Source organism: Mauremys mutica, chromosome 11, assembly GCF_020497125.1.
Source record: "Mauremys mutica isolate MM-2020 ecotype Southern chromosome 11, ASM2049712v1, whole genome shotgun sequence".
Classification (NCBI taxonomy): domain Eukaryota; kingdom Metazoa; phylum Chordata; order Testudines; family Geoemydidae; genus Mauremys; species Mauremys mutica.
In genome coordinates, this window is record NC_059082.1 from 6,083,534 (window position 1) to 6,104,106 (window position 20,573).

General features: G+C 43.1%; 1 protein-coding gene across 1 annotated transcript in view; it reads left to right on the top strand.

Annotated features, from left to right (window-relative positions):
- Nucleotides 1-20,573, top strand: part of MEGF11 (multiple EGF like domains 11) — a 360,979-nt gene that overhangs the window by 328,113 nt on the left and 12,293 nt on the right. The window contains exons 23-24 of the mRNA XM_044980598.1: nt 5,929-5,995; nt 14,942-14,998. Coding sequence (XP_044836533.1) covers nt 5,929-5,995; nt 14,942-14,998 — 124 coding nt within the window. The remainder of the gene's footprint in view (nt 1-5,928; nt 5,996-14,941; nt 14,999-20,573) is intronic.

A 20,573-nucleotide genomic window follows, 5' to 3' on the forward strand; every position in this document is an offset into this window, starting at 1 on the left:
ATTAACCAGTTATTGTCTGAACCTCCCCTCGATTTCCCATAACTGTGAAAATTTAAATCAATAATAATTTTCAAAGTTTAAAAATGAATATCAATACTACCCATAGAATTTCTTCTTTTTTTTTTTTAAATCTAATTCTGCCAGACCTGTTTAAAAACCCTGGGAAAACAAAGCTTTTAATGAAACTCTGTGACCCAAATGGTGCAGCTGCATTAGAAGTCACCATTCATTACTCGGCATTGCTACTGCAAAGCCTCAAACCAAAAAAAGGGGGCCACAGGCTCAGCTGGTGCAGACAGACATTGAAGCCATTGAAGCTGTGCCGGCTTACACCATATAAGGATGTGGCTCAATTTGTGTGGTTCCTTTCTGTGTTACAATGTTCTAAATAGGCTTGGCAGAATTTGATTGATTTTTTTTTTAAATAATTTCAATGGGTAATATTGAGGCTTATTTTTAAAGGCATTTTTTAAATTTTTATTGATTTTAAATTTTCATAGTTGTGTAAAATTAGTGGGGAGGAAGGTGTCAGACAACTAACCTCAGGGCAGATTGTTAAATACCAGAGGACAAATGCCAAATTGGTTGTTAGTTCTATACTTAGATTTCACCAACCAATTTTAGCGGAAACTACTCAGGCCCTATAACAGCCTTAACATGGAGTCACAGACAGCCCCCTTGGATACTCCAGTCTATCTTGCCACCCAGCTGAGCCTGCCTTTGTGATAGATGGTCCTTTACACCAAGAATCACAGCAATATTCAGGTTACTCCCATTCCCAGAGGACCAGTCACTTGCCTCAGCTCAATTGCACCTTAGATCTCTCGGCAAAGACAACACTTGCAGCCAATCCTATAATAAGCTATATAAAGATTCCTTAAACAGGAGAGTTGTTTACAAGGTTAAAGCAGATAAACATAGATACACAAATTGAGTTACAATTTCAAGTTTCAAAAGGTAATAGAAGCGTCTATAATTAGCAAGCTCTATATGCCCTTAAGGGCTAATCCAGGCTAAGTAGCTGGGGATCTCTTGCTTGTGCCTGGAAACATGTTACCCCTCCCTCCTCCTGAGACTTGAAGAAGAGCTCTGTAGCTCGAAACCTTGTCTCTCTCAGCAACAGAAGTTGGTCTAATAAAAGATTCTACCTCACTCATCTTGTCTCTCTTATATTCTGGGACCAACATGGCTACAACAGCACTGAAAAATCACAAATTGTCAACATCACATGTCAAAATAAACAAAGGAAATATCTTTAAATCAAATTCTAAGAAGTCCTCAAGCAGCATTTTTCGTACTTTGCCTATCTACGTATCAATTATTATCTGTGGGAATATTTTTTCATCGGTTCCTATGTACAGTGAAACTGACATTTACCAATACAAATCTAATCCTTCCACACCTAGTTGCAAAGCTATCTGCTTTTTAGTGATTGATTGCTACTTGTCTGTGTTTGTTATGACTGTACCATCTCTGCACATGGCATATGTTTATCTCCCTCAATGCTTTCCTTGGTTTAGAGAGCGAAAAAAGAAATATTGAATAAAAACCGAATAACTTCTATCTTGTGTATTAGTGCAGTCCAGATACACAGAGGAGCCAGCCCGGGTGCGAGCATGCCCAATCACCAGCCACTGTTCTCAGGCGGAATGACTGTGATTAGAAATATCACACACAACCAGAAGGTTTATCATCTTTGTCTCTGCTTCTGTCTATCTTTTGGGGATGAGGGAATGAGAAGAGAGGCTGGCAGAGAAATGACTAATGGGCTGATAACACATTTTAGCTTTGCTGGCTGAGCAAGACACTTGTAGACAGAAAATTTGAAGGAATAGAATAAAGCAACAGACATTGCTACTGTTGCTCTGTCTGTTCTACCTAATGTTAGATTAATAGAGTCTTAGGCTTTAAGGCCGGAAGAGATCATTGTGATCCTCTAGTCTGACCTTGTGCCTAGCACAGGTCATAGGACTACGCTGGATTAATAGTCGTGGTAGAACTAAAGCATATCTTTCACAGAGATTAGGAAAAAAATTGACTTGGATATTCTATTCCTTCAAACCTAGTGTTCTAGCATTAGTCCAAATTGTGTGTGTGTTTAATGGGTGTAATCACACCTGTTATGGCCTGAACCCTTATTCTGATGTGCAAACCAGCATTTGTTGGCCCAAGTATCCATTTGTGTACACAATACCACACTTTATAACTCCAGATATGGGGACTCAGTGTAACATGTCTTCATGTTTATTTTCAGCTAAACTGTTTCAGAAAGCAGTTAGAGAACCACAGTACTATAGGTTTACGTGTGTACATGTAGATATCGTCTCTTGTATTTTATACGTTGAGTGCACACACACAAAATGGGAAATGATTGCCTAGAAAGGAGTACTGTGGAAAGGAATCGGGGGTTATAGTGGATCATGAGCTAAATATGAGTCAACAGTGTAACATTATTGCAAAAGAAGCAAACATCATTATGGGATGTATTAGCAGGAGTGTTGTAAGCAAGATACAAGAAATAATTCTTCCAATCTACTCCCTGTTGATAAGGCCTCAACTGGAGTATTATGTCCAGTTCTGGGCACCACCTGTCAGGAAAGATCTGGATAAATTGGAGAAAGTCCAGAGAAGAGCAACAAAAATTATTAAAAGTCTAGAAAACATGACCTCTGAGGAAAGATTTTTTAAAAATGGGGTTTGTTTAGTCTGGAGAAGAAAAGACTGAGGAGGGACATGCTAACAGTTTTCAAGTACATAAAAGGTTGTTACAAGGAGGAGGATGAAAAATTGTTCTCCTTAACCTCTGAGGATAGGACAAGAAGCAATGGGCTTAAATTGCAGCAAGGGAGATTGAGGTTGGACATTAGGAAAAACTTCCTAACTGTCTGGGTAGTTTAGCACTGGAACAGATTGCCTAGGGAGGTTGTGGAATCTCCGTTGCTGAAGGTTTTTAAGAACAGGTTAGACAAACACCTGTTGGGTCTAGTTGGGTCTAGGGATGGTCTAGTTATTACTTAGTCCTGCACTGAGTGCAGGGGACTGGACTAGATGACCTCACGAGGTCCCTTCCAGTCCTGCACTTCTGTGATTGTCTGGGTTCCCTGTGTGTGTGCTAATGCACGTTGATACTCTATATAAAACACATGGGACTCCTGCAAACAATTAGAAGTGAGTGTGGGGGAGTAAGAACTGCATGATTTGGCCCATGGTTATTACAAGTCTTCACTTAAAGTAAACTCCAGGAAAACCTAAGACAAGAGTGTCCAACCCTGCCCTGGTGCCGGAGGAAAGGGAGATGGCGTAAGGAGTCCCCCCAGCTTGTGCCCCTGTGCGTTGGCTGCAGGACTTGGACCCACCCAAGCACAAAGACCCTACAAGGCTAGGCACCTAAATGGGATGAGCCAGCATCCCATCTACAGCAGCTAGCTGAACTGCCCCAGAGGTGGCAGAGTGGCCATGCCTCCCCTGAGCTCTGGGGAGCATGGTGCATGCTGCGGGCACATGGCTTCCTGGAGCTCCTGCTGGAGCAGTGCGCATCGGCCTTGTCCTCTACCACGAGCTGCTCTCGCTTCAAATGGCTCCAGGGCTTGTGATTCCCATGTACCTGTCTTTTTTTAAACCTACCCACAGCCCCTACCATATCCAAAACTAAGTCTCACCAGTAAAAATACAAATGCATCCCTTGCACTCCCTAAAAGGGAGCATCAGTACAGAGTTGCGTGCAATGCTAGTGACAAGCCCTAAGGATCTTGTCCAATTCCATGTGCTGTAACTAACTCCAAACTCAACCACGATTTAGGAAAGTTCCCTGAGCCCTTCAGGCAAACACAATTCATGCTTTCACATTAGAACTGTGACTTTAGACATCTTTGCACTGAGGCCAGGTGAAACTTGGCGGTTTCAGTTGGAATTCACACGGAGGTCTGGATCCATTCAAACCCAGAACAAAGTGAAATTCTGGTGCTACGAACACATAAGATCACACTCAGCGTGAATGAGCTTTGCACAGTTCCAGTCTCACTACGGCACTAGGAGCACTCACCCAGTACCATGTGAAGTTTTGTTCTACACTAGGAATAGCGAATTTCAGATTGTACAATTGAAGTGCCACTTTATGTGCATTTCTTGAGTAACCTGTTAGCCTTAAGCACACTACATGTGGTTCAGTACACACCGATAGATATTGTATAGAAGAATTTATTCTGAGGTAGCTTTTGTTTTGAGTTTGAAATTAAAATGGACATTTATATATCAGATTCACTGCGTGCAGTTGGAAATTTACCGTGTTATTTCCATTCTAGCTATAGGAAATGCCAGAAACACTGGGCTAAAGTCAAACACCGGAGCATGGGAAATAAATGTGTTTTGTAAAATGGTGCCCACAGTGACTAGATAACTGCTAGAGCTGGGCAGGAAACAGTTTTCCCATCCCAGGAGAGTCTTCAAGATTTAAAAAAAAATTCCTGGCCCCAGATCTACCAAAATCTTGAAAATGTTTGCAACAATAACCCAAGAGAAATTTCAAATCATGTTATTTGAAAGGTTTTGTTTTGAGTTTGACCTTTGCTTTTTTTTGTATAAATTAATTGAAATTTTGAAACCCCCAAAAATTTTCATTTAAAAATGTTGAAATGGAATGACTGACAGATTTCAAAACTTCTTTTTTTTTTTTTCAGAAATGTTTTGAATCAGGAGATATGTCAAAATGGCCCTTTTCCTACAGATAGTTTTGTTTTCAATGTATCGTCATTTTCTGACAAAACATTTCACTGGAAAATTCCCAACCAGCTACAGCAAATCACAGGCCCTTCCTGTTTATCCATAGGCACCTTGGCTCTAAATGTAAGGTCCATAAATTCAATAGTGCTAACGTCTCTGCATACAGAGACCCAGAATGTGAATGAGCCCTGCACAACCACCAGAGTGGTTCCTTCTGCTCCTTCCAGTGTGAGGATGGAGTCATCATCCTTCTGCATAGGTCAACATACAGGGGGAGCATTGTGCATCAGCTCAATGGTTGGTGCAAAGTGCCCACTTTAGAACAGTACTAGAGAGGTCATGCCTCAGATAGATACCGATTTCTCCAGTGCTTCTTCTGGGCCATGATGTCTCTCCAGTGCCCCCTAGACCAGGCTTGTGGCTAAATGCTAGTCTGGCTCAGTTTAAGCTTATCTTGACATACAGTCTGGAAATGGCAGCAAACTCAAGAGCATATGGTAACATGCTTAATACAATAGCAGCCTTCACTGGACGCTGCTGTTTTCTGTTGCTGGCAACATGGGCTGTTTTCCTTTTAGACTTTCTCTATCTGCTCTAGCACAGAAGCCAACTGCTAGTGCAGCCTTGGCACATGGCATGACCCAGATGCCAGTCTCTAAGATAAAACTTTCCAGCAGTGGTATATGGATGGAAGCCCTGGACTCTCTTCTGATTGTGTTGGCAGATCTGCCTGTGGCTTCATGCCTTGTTCTTCTGGATGTTGTTTTCCTTGAATTGTGAGAAATCTTGTATCTTTTATATCTGTTAACTAAATATATCGATGCATAATTAAATCCCCCTTATTCCAAACAGCTCATGCCTGCATGCTTATGTAGGTTTTTTTTTGCTATATTCATCTTCATCGTTTGCTTTGAAGCTGCCAGTATGTCTCTCCATTTGCACAAACATTTGATTTATAATTAATGGTTGCCCTAGGAAGTCATGCATTTTTCCAGCATGCTTGTGTACATTGCTTAGTGAAGTGTCCTTCCTCTGTGATTTTTCCTGTATGGTAGCTAAAAACTTTCAAATGATATATATAAAGAACTGAGCTGGTGAGGCAGAAGTAATATTCACCTACCATTTTGGTTTATGGTATAGTTGGGTCAAGGTCTTGAGTGGCGGGGTTGTTTGTTTCAGTGTTAACTCATTGTCATGCTTTTTGAACAGCTCAGTAACAAAGTCCTTGACAGAGAAACTGCAGACCGGAGGCCGTACAGCTATCTGAATGAACTAGGTCAGTAATTTTAAACAATTTAATTGTTTAAGTAGAATTTAGAGCAATTCCAAGGCCAATTCAGTCATCCATAAAGGCACTAACAATAACATAATATTGGCATTGTCTTTATTTCACGAAAAGAATTACTAGTGGTGAAAGATCTAGACTTGACAGTAGTTTTCTTTACCACAAACCACACCTTGCGGAAACTGAGTGGACGGTCTGGCTTTCTGGTTTGGTCTGTTGAACCACACTGATCTATTCCATGCATGGGATGTCTTTTTGGAACTCACTTAGAACAGTGGAACTCATTCAAGTTATGATTTCTGTCCCTCTTTCCTGCTTAATTGATATAAATTATTAAATAAGTTGGGAACCCTACAAACCTTACTCAGTAAAATTCCCTTTGAAGCCTGTAGCTGGAAAGGAGGGGTGAGGTAGGAGCGACTACATCCCAGTTAATCCTCCAGTGGCCAGGTTTAGATCTGCTTGGCACCACCAGTTGTGGTAGAAAGCAACCCAACTGTAACAGTGCATCTGTCCCAATGTTCCTTTCCATTCCCCAGCATGAGTTCTGACCTGGTTTGAGCAGCTGGTATCTCCAAGTAGGTAAAATGCCATATTTTAGATGCTGCTGAAAAGCTGTCCCGTCTGAACACCTGAAATGTAGCTCGTCAATGACAGAAAGCATTTGCCTCTTACTTCTGGTAAGTTGTGAAGTATTGGCTGCTGAAATCTTGCTGGAAATAAAGTATGCAGAAGGGCTAGTGGTAAGCAGAATTATGTGAGCTCTCATAACACTCCAGGCAGAGGAATGAATGTGAAATACCATTGGGCCTTACACATGTCACTATTCCCTTAATTAGACAGTGCTTTATTGGCACTGAGGATAGCAATGCCTATACCCATAGACCAAGTGTCATTTTCAATTCCTGCTTCAGGAAAATCACAAACCTGTAGGATTTCAATGCAAAGCTTTCTGCATCACCAGCCATTGATGTGCTCATCTGCATGGTAATTCATAGAGCTGCTGTGCTATCCTGATGTGTGTTTGCCTATCGTATATAGAGATTGAGGGGAAGGCATATGAATTCTGCACAAATGAAGATTGTCTTCATCTTAGTTTTTCCTCTACCACGTTATCACTCCTTTACTTGCAAACACTGTTTTCATTTGCTTGTGGCCTCTTGCACCTCCTGCGTACCAGACTTGGTTTGCACACCTGCATCGTTTATTTTACTAGCAAAAGCATTTCTAGGTGCCTTTGGATATGAAAAGAGTGACATTCAATAATGATGAGCAGATTAGTAAGAGATCTCAAGGAAAAATAGATACAATTTCTTTCCATTGCACTTTGTAGCCCAGATGTCTTGTTTTAGACCAAATTTTCCAGAAAACGTTCAGTTTCACATGGAAGCATAAAAAAATGTGCAATTTCTCTGAGTTTCAGCATGGAAATTGATGATCACCCAGCCTCATTTTCAAAATGTTGAGGTTTTTGCTCCAAAACAAGGCCATTTTTGCATGAAAAATTAGCAGATTCTCATTCGAAAATGCTGCTGCTTTTGAGCAATAAAAGGCTCAGAATCAGCTATCTTCGCAAATTCACATTGAACTGTGAAAACCTCAAATTCTGAGTCGCAAATACTTTTCACAGCCATTTCAGGGAGTAACATTTCAATGGAACTTCTACCGATAGGGTTGAATGCTGGATCCTGATCCCAAAACCATACACTGGGTCAAAGATGATGGCCGAGGGTTGCTCCTTTATTGTGTCCCCTAAGAGCTCCAGAAACAGTAGATGTGTAGGTTAGGTGGAGATGGGGAAGACAAATCCATGGATGCTCAGTGGCAGACCAACCACCACAAATGGAAAACTCTTATCTTCCTCCATTGCTTCTCAGCCATCTCACTTGTTTTCTCTTGGTGAGACAATAGTGCTGAGGGAGGCGCTTTTCAGACCTACCAGACCAAAGGATCAGCTCCCAAGGCTCCTACAATCAGGTTAGAAATTGTAACTATTATAAACACTAATTTCAGAAAATAAGATTAAATCTAAGAATCCCTCTTTGGAGACTAACTCAGAAATATCCAGATGTTAAGCCCTATGAATTCAGAAAGAATTTTCCAGTTCTTCATTCTTGCTTGGACCTCAGACCTGTGAAACTGGTTACTGCACAGGCATAGTAACTACTTGTGTGTGTGTGTATATATATAAAATATATATATAGCTCTGGAAGGACCTAGGGGATGCATTTTGGACATGCCATGCATGCTAGCAGGCTTCTCAATATTCCCCTGCCATTCCAGCGCATAGGTAACTGCATGTGTAGATGACAAAACAGAACCTTCGGTAACCTTTTCTCCTTCTCCCTATCATCCTAAGGGGACCTGTACAATAAATCTTAGATATTTGTGGTTTCTACAGTTCAGATTGTTCTGGCAGGCTGGACCTGTTTTTACACCTTTGGGAAACATCTTTCCTTTTGATTGTCCACAATTGCTAGTTTACATCTGTCTTTGCTGGGCTGTGGGTCATTCCCTGTTTTTCTTAGTGGAAAAGAGAGAGAGAAATGCTGTCTGGGAGCCATGTTTCAAGTTTCCCATCTAAAGGACTGATCGTAATTGGGGGTGGGGAGGAACGGGCAAAGGAATGGTTCCTTCTTTCAGATGCATTCCCTTTAATCACGATCCAGTAATGATGAAGATCTAGGAGATAAATCCATTCTAGGAAGGACTAGCCACAGCTTTATCCATTGGTGGCTGAACACGGGAACGGAACTGTAAGAATGGTTGAGCACTTGGGCGCGGACTATTACCAACGCGCTGCATTAACAAACTCTCTGCATTTATAACCAAGGGCCCAGTCCAACTCCCAGTGTGAGTCTGTCCGTTGATTTTAATGGGAGCTGCTTTGGGCCCAGTAGAAGGGAAGCCGCTCAGGAAACAAGTGAGTTATCCATATGCAGTGCTGTCAGTGGGGCTGCATGGAATTTGGACCAGCATCCTTGCAACTTCCTTAGTGCACACTAATGCCTTTTAGGCTTGTAGATCCAAGGAGCAGAGTCAAAGTGTATTAAGAGCTTTAAGTTGCATCAGTATATTCTTTACTTGTTTTACTGAGTTGTCATTTTTCATCCCTTTGATTCCTGCTGGAAAGTGAACTCACTAGAGAAGGAATGGCAGGCTTTGGCAGGGACCAGGTTTTTAATTGAGTCCACAATATTCACACATTCAGATGTTTAGGAATATGTGGAAGGGCAACTTCGATCTCAGTTAAATTTCCATCAGACTTTATCATCATAACTGGCACATTTCCCTCCTAGATTTTAAACTGGTTGGTCAGCGCTGGTGCACAGAGGTAATTGTATCTGTTTAAGGGGATTGGAGGAACCCTGATGGGAACAGGCACGCTTCAGGCAGATAAACCCCAGTACACAAGTTATTGTCATGGATGCGCTGCAGAGAGATCAGTGTTTGAGCTGTAGACTTTGATTCGGGGTATATTACTTGGCTGCATTACCTGCATGAAACCTAGTTCTGTCAGCTTCAGGGAGTGGCTTGTCTTTGTTTTTTCTCTTCCCTGCCTCCCACGACAGGAATATTGAATGTATTGCCTGTTTGTCTGGCTTTAGAATATTCTGGGTCATGTTATTCTGGTGTGGGTGACACCCAAAAACAGTGGTTCTCAAACTGGGGACGCCGCTTGTGTAGGGAAAGTGGCACGGGACAAGGGATTTGCTGGCTGTTGCTTCCCACCGCCCTCATTGGCCTGGAGCAGTGAACCGCGGCCAGTGGGAGCCGCGATCGGCCGAACCTGCGGACCCACCCAGCAGGTAAACAAACTGGCTCAGCCCGCCAGGGGCTTTCCCTACACAAGCGGTGGCCCCAGTTTGAAAACCACTGCCCTAAAATAACAAGCTAGTACGTGTGTGCATGGAGAGAAAAATACCAGTAAGTGTACAGATTTTAGCCTCCGGAGCCCATGCTAAATAGGTCCAAAGTCTCAAACTACTCAATAAATTTACAAAAAACCACATTATTTTGCTAATTAAATCAAGTCTTAGAAGCAACATGCTGTAAATAAGAATGGCTGATTCTGTCTGCCATGGGGCTTTTTATAATACTGTCCCCAAATGCAGTGTCTGAGCACCTGATTTGGGGTATGTTTGCAACAACTAAACAGCCATTACTAATACAGATATGCTTCAATTGTTTGAGATCCACAATGTTTGGATCCAGATTTGGGTCAAAATTTTCTCAAAGGTCAGGGTGTGCAGGAGAATGCTTCCTTCAATCCAGGATTTTGGTGTAGTCAGTAATAGAAGAGGCTAGTAGCATACTGTGGATTTAGATTCAGACCCAATTTTTCCCTAAATTCAAGATCTCCAGAACTGGAATATTTATGTATTTTCACATTCCAGTTAACAAAATAATACAGCACACATCTCTCAGGAGCTCTGGGGCCCTGCAGGAGAATTTTGAGGAGTGTCGTAAACACCAGTACCAAAAGAGGGTTATGAAAGCATGATGTAGCAGAGACTCTCTGTGTGTGTGTGTGATCTTGCTTATACGGTTTTGGAAATTAGGTTGAATTGTATTGATGTTACTCCTGTTAATTTTCTGTTCATCTCTTTCAAATTGAGTCCAGATCACAACAACAACAGAAACATTTCTGAAATATACAATATGTACGGAACATACATATATGTATATGTATACATATATATGGGGATCAGTCAACTAGTGCTCTCTGGCTCAGTGGAAGGTGACTTGATCATTATTTTGGTCTGTCTGGTATCCGGTTCAATAGTAAAACTAGCAATTATATTGTCTTTGGCAGCTGCCTTACCACAGGGCACATACCAGTATGTCTTTAAAACGTTAGTCTTCATAGTTTTCTGTCACTTTTACGCAATGTTCAGTGAACATAGGATATGTTCTGTTCTGGGCTCCATGTGCTCTCTGTTCCACTTCTCCGGCCTGTTTTGGTTTCGTGTTTAGCTTATTAGGCAATAGAAAAGAGGGGAAAAGTCATGAAAATTCCACCGCGGGGTTCTTTGAAAGATCACGTTTGATTCCACTGGAGGATAAGGAAATGATTGACATTGCATTAGGAAAAGAGACCTAACTTAAACTTTTGCAGTCCTAGGGTTAGTGCTTCACTAGGCAGACATCAGCTTTCCTCATGCCTATGCTGTATTCTGTATTCTGACCTTTAGCTCAGCTGCATTATGCTAACCAAGCCTGCTAATTCCTGGCCTTTCCATTTTAACTGCCCAACGGTACAGAAATACACACACTCAGAAATCTCGGTAATCAAGGAGAATCTCCAGAAGGTTCTTTCTGTTTAGAAACTGGGCTTTACAGGCACAATTCTGCAAACTCTCATTCAAGCAAGTAGTCCTTACATGAGTAGCCCCATGCAGTTCAGTGGGACTTGTGCAGTTATGGTCCACTCATCTGGGTAAGGACTATGTCCATGGGTAAGCATTTGCAAGACTGAGTCCTGTGCATTCAGAAAAGCTTGGTCTAACAAGTGGTTAAAACCAACAGGTGAGGTGACTGGTAGAGACAGGCCCAAGCTGGATTTGGATGGGAACATTTGGGACGATCGGGGCATCTGGATCATGAGCTTTGGTTTAGCCTCTTCTCTCCTTTTAATGAGAAATAGACAAATCTTAAATATAAAGGATATTTTCAAGGTTATGCGGCAAAATATTGACCTACCTGGAAAGTAATTGGAAAAGGCAGATCTCATTATTATTCCTATTCTACCATAAGTGTGCATGGTGGTTGACAGACAAATAAAAGCTGAGGTTCCTGCTCCAAGCAGTTCACACACTAAAGGCCAAATTCAGCTCTCAGTTGGAGTGAATCTGGAGTACGTGTATTGCCAGTGTCAATGGTACAAGCTCCACTGAAATTACACCAATGGAATTGAGATCAAGAATCTGGCCCTCATGAAGAGTTACTGAGGGATTTCACAAAACTGGGTGACTGGATGAAAAATGGGCAGATGAAATTCAGTGTTGATAAATGCAAAGTAATGAACATTGGAAAACATAATCCCAACTATACATTCAAAATGGAGGGGTCTAAAAGCTGTTACCACTCAAAAAAGATCTTGGAGTCATTGTGGGTAGTTCTCTGAAACATCTGCTCATTGTGCAGCGGCAGTCAAAAAAGCGAACAGAATGTTGGGAATCATTAGGAAAGAGAGAGATAAGAAGACAGAAAATATCATAATGCCGCTTTGTAAGTCCATAGTATGCCCACACCTTGAATACTGTGTGTGCGGTTCTGGTCTCCCCATCTCAAAAAAGGTATATGAGAATTGGACAAGTACAGAGAAGGGCAACAGAAATTATTGGGTATATGGAATGGCTTCCATACAAGGAGAGATTAAAAAGACTGGGACTGTTCAGCTTGGAAAAAAGACAACTAAGGGGGGATATGATGGAGGTCTATTAAATCATGAATGGTGTGAAGAAAGTAAATAAGGAAGTGTTATTTACTCCTTCACATAACACAAGAACCAGGGGTCATCTGATGAAATTAATAAGAGGGATTAAAACAAACATAAGTACTTCACACAACGCACAGTCAGCCTGTGGAACTCACTGCCAGGGGATGTTGTGAAGGCCAAACGCATACCAGGGTTCAGAAAAGAATTAGATAAATTCATGGAGAATAATTCCATCTATGGTTGTTAGCTAAAATGGTCAGGGATGCAACTTCATGCTCTGGATGTCCCTAAACCTCTACTTGCCAGAAGCTGGGACTAGGTCATGTTCTGAGGATTTTGAGCCACCAAGCAAGGTTGTTCCTCTCCGCTCTGTTACTACTTTTGTAGGTCAGGGACGCTTCATGTGATACTATTGCATTACATAAGCAGTGTCCCTTCCCATGGTCCCCACCCATTGCTCATTGTAGGCTGGGACTCCCCTTCGTCCCTGCTGCTGCTCCCTTTATACTGGGATAACCCACTCTACCTCGCTAACCTTCAAGTGAGGTGTCTGCCGCTATCTCTGTTCCATACAGGCTGAACTTCTTATCTCCATCCCAATTGCTATTTGATTGTAATCGGGCTCCTTCTCCTTGCCCAACCCTGCACAATACACTGCCCGCCATTCATTCTCCATCCCCACTTCTGCAACTACGCTGGCCAAGTAGCTCTGCTCCTCGTGCTGATGCTCTGAACGTTGACTCTTTCTACAGTTATTCTGGACACTATTAAGGGCTCAATGTCCCCCCCTTAAGGTAGTGCCCCACATTTGGGGCTGCTGTGGAGTTGCACACTCCACCTCAAAGGTGAAGCCTCCTGGAGCACCACCAACCCTGGGGACATGTGCCCACTTGTAGCTCCATGCATGTAAGCAGATGAGACTCTAGTACACACCAGGAGACGCTGCACTGAGTGAGAAGGTGCCATTTTTACACAGCTACTTTCCACTTCTGCTGCACTGGAACCAGTTCTCCATTGCACTTAGAGCCCCTTTCTGCAACTCTTGCAAAATAAAAGGGTCTTCAAGAGGGAAGAAATAACCCCCAGGAATCCCCCTATGTAAGAGGGCTCCCCCACTGGCTTAGAACTGCCAACGTAGCCCTGTCCTGGAGGATATGCTGGGAGAGGACGGAGGGCGAGGAGGAGGCAGGCTGGGCCAGGATGGTGGTTCATAGCGGGCTATGGGAAGCAAACTGTGAGGTTGCTTTACTGTTGCCAGGGGCTCTACCAGCCCCAGAATACAGGAAGCACGAAGGTGGTGCAGAGCCACCTCTGCCCTGCCCCTCCAGCCCCCTTTCCTGTGCTCTGCTCAGGGATGGGGGAGTTGTGAATCAGGGCCGATGGTTTTTAACTTTGGACTGTCGGTAGCCTGAGGGCAATGGTGACTTATTCAGTGAAAAACAAGGCTGCAGCCACCACCTCTGGCATGAAGAAGGAGCCGTGTGGATACTGCAGGTTGCTGCTGTGGGGGGTGGGGTGAGAGATCATTCTTGTTCTCTGCAGAGACCAAGGACACTTCAAGATGAATGGTTAGGAGAATCCATTAACATCTTATTCACAGGGCTTCTCTAACAACATAGCTTGGTTACTTGGTCGTGAATTTTAGAAGTTATATGGTGCTATTTCTGTAACTGAGTTTGCATTGGCTCTGCTAGACTGTAAGAAATGCCAGACGATGGAGTTAAGAAGAATGTAGGAGCTAGAGTTGGTGTTCTCTTAAACCTGGTTGTTACCTGGGGTGATTTTAAGCAACACCAGCTAGTAAACTCAAATAGGATCCCCTCCCCCGCAAGTAACTTGAGTGGCATGTTCCTATGGAATTTCATAAGTCAATTTCTTTGAAATTGGCAGCCTGCTGTAAATTGCTACACTTTGAACCAGCTATGCAACCACTTCAGGATAATTGTCTTGTCAGTTTATTAAATCATGTGTAGATTTTAAAGTGAAGTCAACATCTCTGAACCAAAGCTAGTGAAAAAATAACTTTCAAATCCACAGATGAAACATCCCCTAAAATTAACTGTCTTGCAATATAAACTGATCCATAATCTGAAATTTCTAGTGTTTATATTGGTTTGTTCGGGTGGTGCTTTTTTTTTTTTTTTTTTGCATACATCTCTAAACTAATTGCTTCACTAGTGAGCTTATCAGCAGATTTTTTTTCTCTTCTCCTGAAGGGTAGTTTGTTGTTGCTGATAAGTGGTGTGCTGATTCAGGAAAGCACTCCTATTCAGAGAAACTCTTAAGTAGGAGCTTAACTTTAAGCATGTGCTTAAGTCCCAATGAAGTCAAAATGGGGCTCAAGCACACGTTTAAAGCTAAGCCCATGCCTAAGCGTGGCCCCGAATAGGATCCTTAATGAACAGAGGGGAAAGAATATATGCTACGCATTAGTCAAAGCACTCCAATTTACACAAATATTCATTTGTTTTCCATTATATATCATTTTTATGCAGGTGCTTGTGGGATGGATAGACGTCAGAACACATACATAATGGAAAAAAGCTTCAAAGGTATAGTATTGAATGCCTGCAGTAACCCTAGCAAGGAGTTTGACAGGAGGGGTGTGGTAGAAGAGGGGAGATAGGAATCCTGAACACCTGAAAAATGGTTGCCTATGAAAAGAAAGCATATGCCTGCATGGCTCAGTGGGTGGCCCTCTTGACTCTGAGCCAGAGGTGTCTGACCCTGAGATTATGGATGCAAGTCTTCATGAGGTCATAGGCTAATACCTAGTGTAATACTTGCAGGGGTGCTGCACTGCCATTGTCATTTGGATGAGTTGGTAAACCAAGATGTGTCTAGCTAGGTGGAAGTTAAAGGTCCCTAGCACAGCTGAAGACCCTAAGCCTGCGTTCCTACCAAGGCTTTGGGGAACAATTGCTGAATATGTAATGGCTGCTGTGTATGCCTGCTAAGTTACTATAGTCACTTAACGTATTGCATGGTAAAGCTCTTTAGGAGACCTTTCAGTGTGCACAAAACTATTATAAAAACAAATTGCCTTCTGTCTGTGCACTACCCACTGCAGCATTACATAATTGACCAAACACTGAGCTGAGTGCAGCTCGCACCGGTGGAGCACACAGGACTTGCCTGAACGCTGCTCAGACCAGAGCCCAGCTTTCTTTATATGTCAGAAGCCCAGGGGCTGCTTTATTGCTAATTGACTTGGGTTATTCAGGTTTTGAAGGCGAGAACCACACACACATAGTGAGCCCTACGCCCACAGAACCCTTCCTCAGGCAAGACTCCCATTGACTTCCATGAACCTTTGGGCCAGTGAGGACTGCAGGGTTGGTTCAGAAGGTGAAACAAGGGGGACTCAGTATCCCTCTAGAATATGCAGGTTTGTGAGGCCAAAATCTCAGCTGGTGTTGACTTCAGTGGAGCCACCTCAGTTTGCACCATCTGAGAATTTGGCCCTGTGTATTAGTTTGCGGAACTAAATATTGGACAGTCTCCTTCAGTAAGATACTTTGCCACCTTACTTGTGCAAGCTGTCCTTACATGAAACCGAATGGGACTGCCTATGTGAGTAAGGGTTGCAGGATCTGGCCCTTTTTAATTAAATTGATGGAAGATGGCCCATGAGTATGAAACATATATATGGCAATGACCAGCCCTGAGAGGTGTATTACTAGCCCTCAGCCAGGCCTAGAGAATGAAAATATTTTTTGTTCATAAAAATAACTAATATAATATGTAAGAAAAGATTGATTTATCCCATTGCCTAAAGTGAGAATAGTTAGTACAGCTTCAAAAACTCTCTATACATGATCTGTGAAACTATTAAGAGAAAAAAATGTTAGTTTTCCATATGTTTTTCCTTATTCCATTGACTGGTAGTGCTTCCAGTGACTTGACTGATACCCCTTTTCAGTAACAGCCCTTTATCTTCCAATGAAAGAAAATCTACTGTACAATAAATTACTCACAGTTTCGTCAAAGAAACTATCAGTACAAAAGTAGATTAAAGTAAATCACTATTTATTTTTACAAAGTGAAAATAGTGATATAAACACACAGTCTGAATTCACACCAGACTGAAGAAGACCTGAAGAAGAGTTGTGTGTAAGGTCAAAAGCTTGTCCCTTTCACCAGCAGAAGTTGGTCCAATAAAAGTTATTACCTCACCCAGCTTGTCTCTATAATTAGGCTTGGCAGAATTCAAATTTTGTTTTATCATTTCAACAGATAATATTGATGTTTATTTTTAAGCTTTTTTCTGGTATTGATTTAATATTTCACAGTTAAGGGGGATTAGGCAGTACAGTGACTGTAGACACTGATATTCAAAAAGTTAAAGCTTTAGAACCCTTAAGGCACAAATTGTCAATATCACAGGTCAGAATATACAAAGTAAATATCCTTAAATCAAACTCTAAGTTCTCAAGCAGCATTCATCTTATTTGCCTACCTTCCGATTTTGATGATCATTGATGAAAATATTTTTCCATCAGTTTGTGTGTGTATGGTGAAATCGACATTTACCGATTAAAAAATCAAATCCTTCCAAGCCTAGCCATAATATATAGAGAGAGATATACAAATATATGACTACATATGTGAAGATAAAGAAGCACAGCCCCAGTGGGCTATGGAAGGTTTTCCCCACTGTTACATATTTAATTACTTAGTTAGGATTTTAGCCTTTTTCTTCACATGATCAGTTCACTTTGCTTGTTGCTGTTCAAAATTCACACCTGCAAGTGGTCCAGTCCACTGAGAATTCGGTTACTTCTCTTGGAAGTAAAGATCTTCATTAGTTGTTTGATCACTATAAACACACACAGCTGATAGTTAAAGGGATGTGTCACTGACTGCAATAAGCAATGAGACAGGGCTGGATTTTCAAAGGAATTTAGGTGCCTGCAGATGCAGAGAGGCACCTCGTGGGATTTTCAAAAGGGGCTGTGACGGGATTTCAAAAGAACAGCACCATGGGCCTGAGCTGCACTCAGTGGGCAGAGCTCAGTAGGTGTGAGCGGAGTTCTGCCCATTGACCCCAGCGTAAGCGTGTCCGATTTTATTGTTTGTATGCAGTCACTCTTTGTAGGTTAGCCTCAGTGCCATACAGCACATAGGGAGCTGTGTCACAGACATCTACCCAGTCATGATGTTTTCCCCAGTCATTTGTATACGGTTCATGTGATTCGTGCATCAGGTATTCAGAGTAACTGGTTTTCTGCAGCGAACAGGTATTTAAATGACAGAAATGTATGCATCCTACTGAGAATGCGGTCTGGGGTGCTGGGCCCCTGGGGGTGCGGTGGGGGGAAAAGAGAACTCCTGGACTGTAGGCAGAACACTGCTATTGCTCTGAATCCAGCAAGTGTTATGTTTTAATAGAAGGCAGAATACGAAACATCCGGTGAGTTCAGCTCTGTGCGGGGGCATGTTCTACTCACAGCACCCAGGCTACTGATCTGTACGTAACTCTCCGAACCCATCTTCTGCCCCTGAGAGCGGCAGCATGTCTGCAGGCTGAGTCACTCAGAAAAGACAGTCCCAGCTCCAGGACAGTTGGAGTCGCACAGAGAAAAGCTTTGGCGTTTATCCCCCTAACCATGCGTATAAGTCAGGTTGCTTCGGCGAGGGCTCACCTGAGCTCTGGTGGTGGTGGAAATCCAGATCACTCAATGGGGACAAATTGTGCCAGGCTCCCCTACTGCTGCACATACACAGAGAGGAAACGTAAAGAAACATTGATACAAAATGCTGACACCTGATCCTGCAGACCCTACTCACCCAAGTCTGCCAGCAGTGGGATGACTAACCTGAGTAGGGCTTGGAGAATCAGGCCATTAACCCTTCTATTTCCCAATAAGGAACGTCACATTCTTTTTGTTATTGTTTGCGTGACAGCAGCACCTAGAGGCCCCAGTCTCAGTCAGGGCCCCATGGTGCTGGCAGCAGTACAGACACACAGGAATAGATCCTCCTTGCCCTGAAGAGCTTACAGTTTACACAGAGGGGCAGAGAGAGGCTTACCCAAGATCACACACAGCTCGGTGGTAGTACTGGGAATAGAAATGTCTGGACTCTCAAGGCAGTCCCACCCCACGAGACCAGGCTTGTCTCCTAGCTTGGCTGATTGGCTCTGCCTTTGCCCATGTCAATTGTTTCTGGAGAAAACCTGCTTTGCATTTTAAAATGACTCTTCATTCTTGGCAGATGAGTTCAGAGAGTCGCATACAGCTCAGCAGCAGAGAGCAGGTGACAGTAGCAACCATAAAAAGGAGGAAGCTAGCACAATGAGGTGTATGGTGAACACTGCCGCATTCCCGTTCTCCCATCTCATCCCTTTTCTTCTTGTTTTGCTCTGAGTCTGCTTTAAAACAGCTTCCAATGATACGTAACTCAGTAAAGTCTGCAATCATCTCAAACTGTGTTTTGCATGGGTGTGTATTTTGGGTGTGGGTGGATGGAAATTGTCATGGCTTGTCTCATCAGACACTTTCTTCAGGTTCAAGTGCCCAGGGAGTCTCCTGTTTATTATTGGATAAATTCTGCCTTTCGCCCAGCCATTGGTGTTCTTTCCACACCTCTGCTCTTATTGTTGCTCCGTCTGGTCCAGCAAAGATCATTCTGATTTTTCAGCAGTAGCCAGACTGGTTTTATTCTTAGTCATTTCTTGTTGCTCGCCAATTTCTTTCAATGTTCAGCATTTACAAGAGTGATTCACACTTTAGAAAGCCACCATCAACCACTCTGGGCTTTGAACATTTCAGTCCGGCAAAACACTTAGCTGATTTGCTCAAACACACAGATTAATATGCCCACCCTTGCCAGTTAAAAGCATGGATGGGATTGTGGGTGGACAGACCTAGGTTCTGGTTCCACACTGCAAGGTAGCAGAGGCTCCTCTGCAGCAAAACATTCAACCTGCTTCATTTACTAGTTGCAGATTCCACCAACACAAAAGGTACTCAGCCTCAAAGCCCTGGCCGCTGCCTCTGTGCTGGCTACTTAGAACAGACATGATGTAATCTTCAGTGTAGGACTTGAGTCTCAGCGCTGCCTATGCAGCTTCCTGAGGTGAGAGAGAGAGAGAGAGGTCCCTTTCCTATGCTCTTACATTAGGAATGCAGTAAATCTATCTTTAATACAGGCTCAAAGAGTCCAGATGTCCTGAGCTATACAAACTGGAGTCATCCTGTCCCCAGTATCTGGTCTGATGCCACCTTCCTGTAGTGGGGAAGCAGGGATGGAAGATGCATCGGGGCAGTGAAGGCCTCAAAAGCTGTATTGCCAACTCCAAGTGCTCAAAAATCATGAGTTGGGCCCCCAAATGAGATTGGCTTAGAAATCTGAGAGATTTAAAGAAATAATCAGTGTGTGGTCTTTCGATTCGCCTGCTGGTGTTTGCGCCTTTAGGGGTCACCATTACAAACTTTCCTTTGCAACCACAGGGGCTAGAGACTTACTATATGTTTTAGATGAAAGCAGAGACTCTTCTTTGAGTCGTGTCCCTGTGGGTGCTCCACATCAGGTGCGCATGCACCTTTCAAGCCCTTGATGGGAGAGTTTTCCACTAGCAGTGCCTGTTCAGCTCGCACATGTGCTCTACACCTCCTCGTGCCAGACACCAAGGTGACATAGGGTATGTCTGCACTACCCGCCAGATTGGCGGGTAGTGATCCATCTATTGGGGATCGATGTATTGCGTCTCGTCTAGACGTGATACATTGATCCCCGAACGCGCTCCCCGTCGACTCCGGAACTCCACCAGGGCGAGAAGCAGAAGCGGAGTTGACGAGGGAGTGGCAGCCATCAATCCCACGCCACGAGGACGTGAAGTAAGTCAATCTAAGTCAATCTAAGATATGTCGACTTCAGCTACGCTATTCTCGTAGCTGAAGTTGCGTATCTTAGATCGATTTCCCCCCCCACACACACACACGGTGTAGACCGGGCCATAGAGGTGCACGGGTGAACTGCCCTCCGTTCCTCCTTGACCGCCTCGGCCTGAGATGCACACCTAGCATGCCCGTCTTGACCATACCTCAGCTATTTTGTATTCTTCTTATAGTTGTTTAAAATTAGTTAGTATAGCCAGTGGTTAGTAGTCATTCTAGTTAGTAA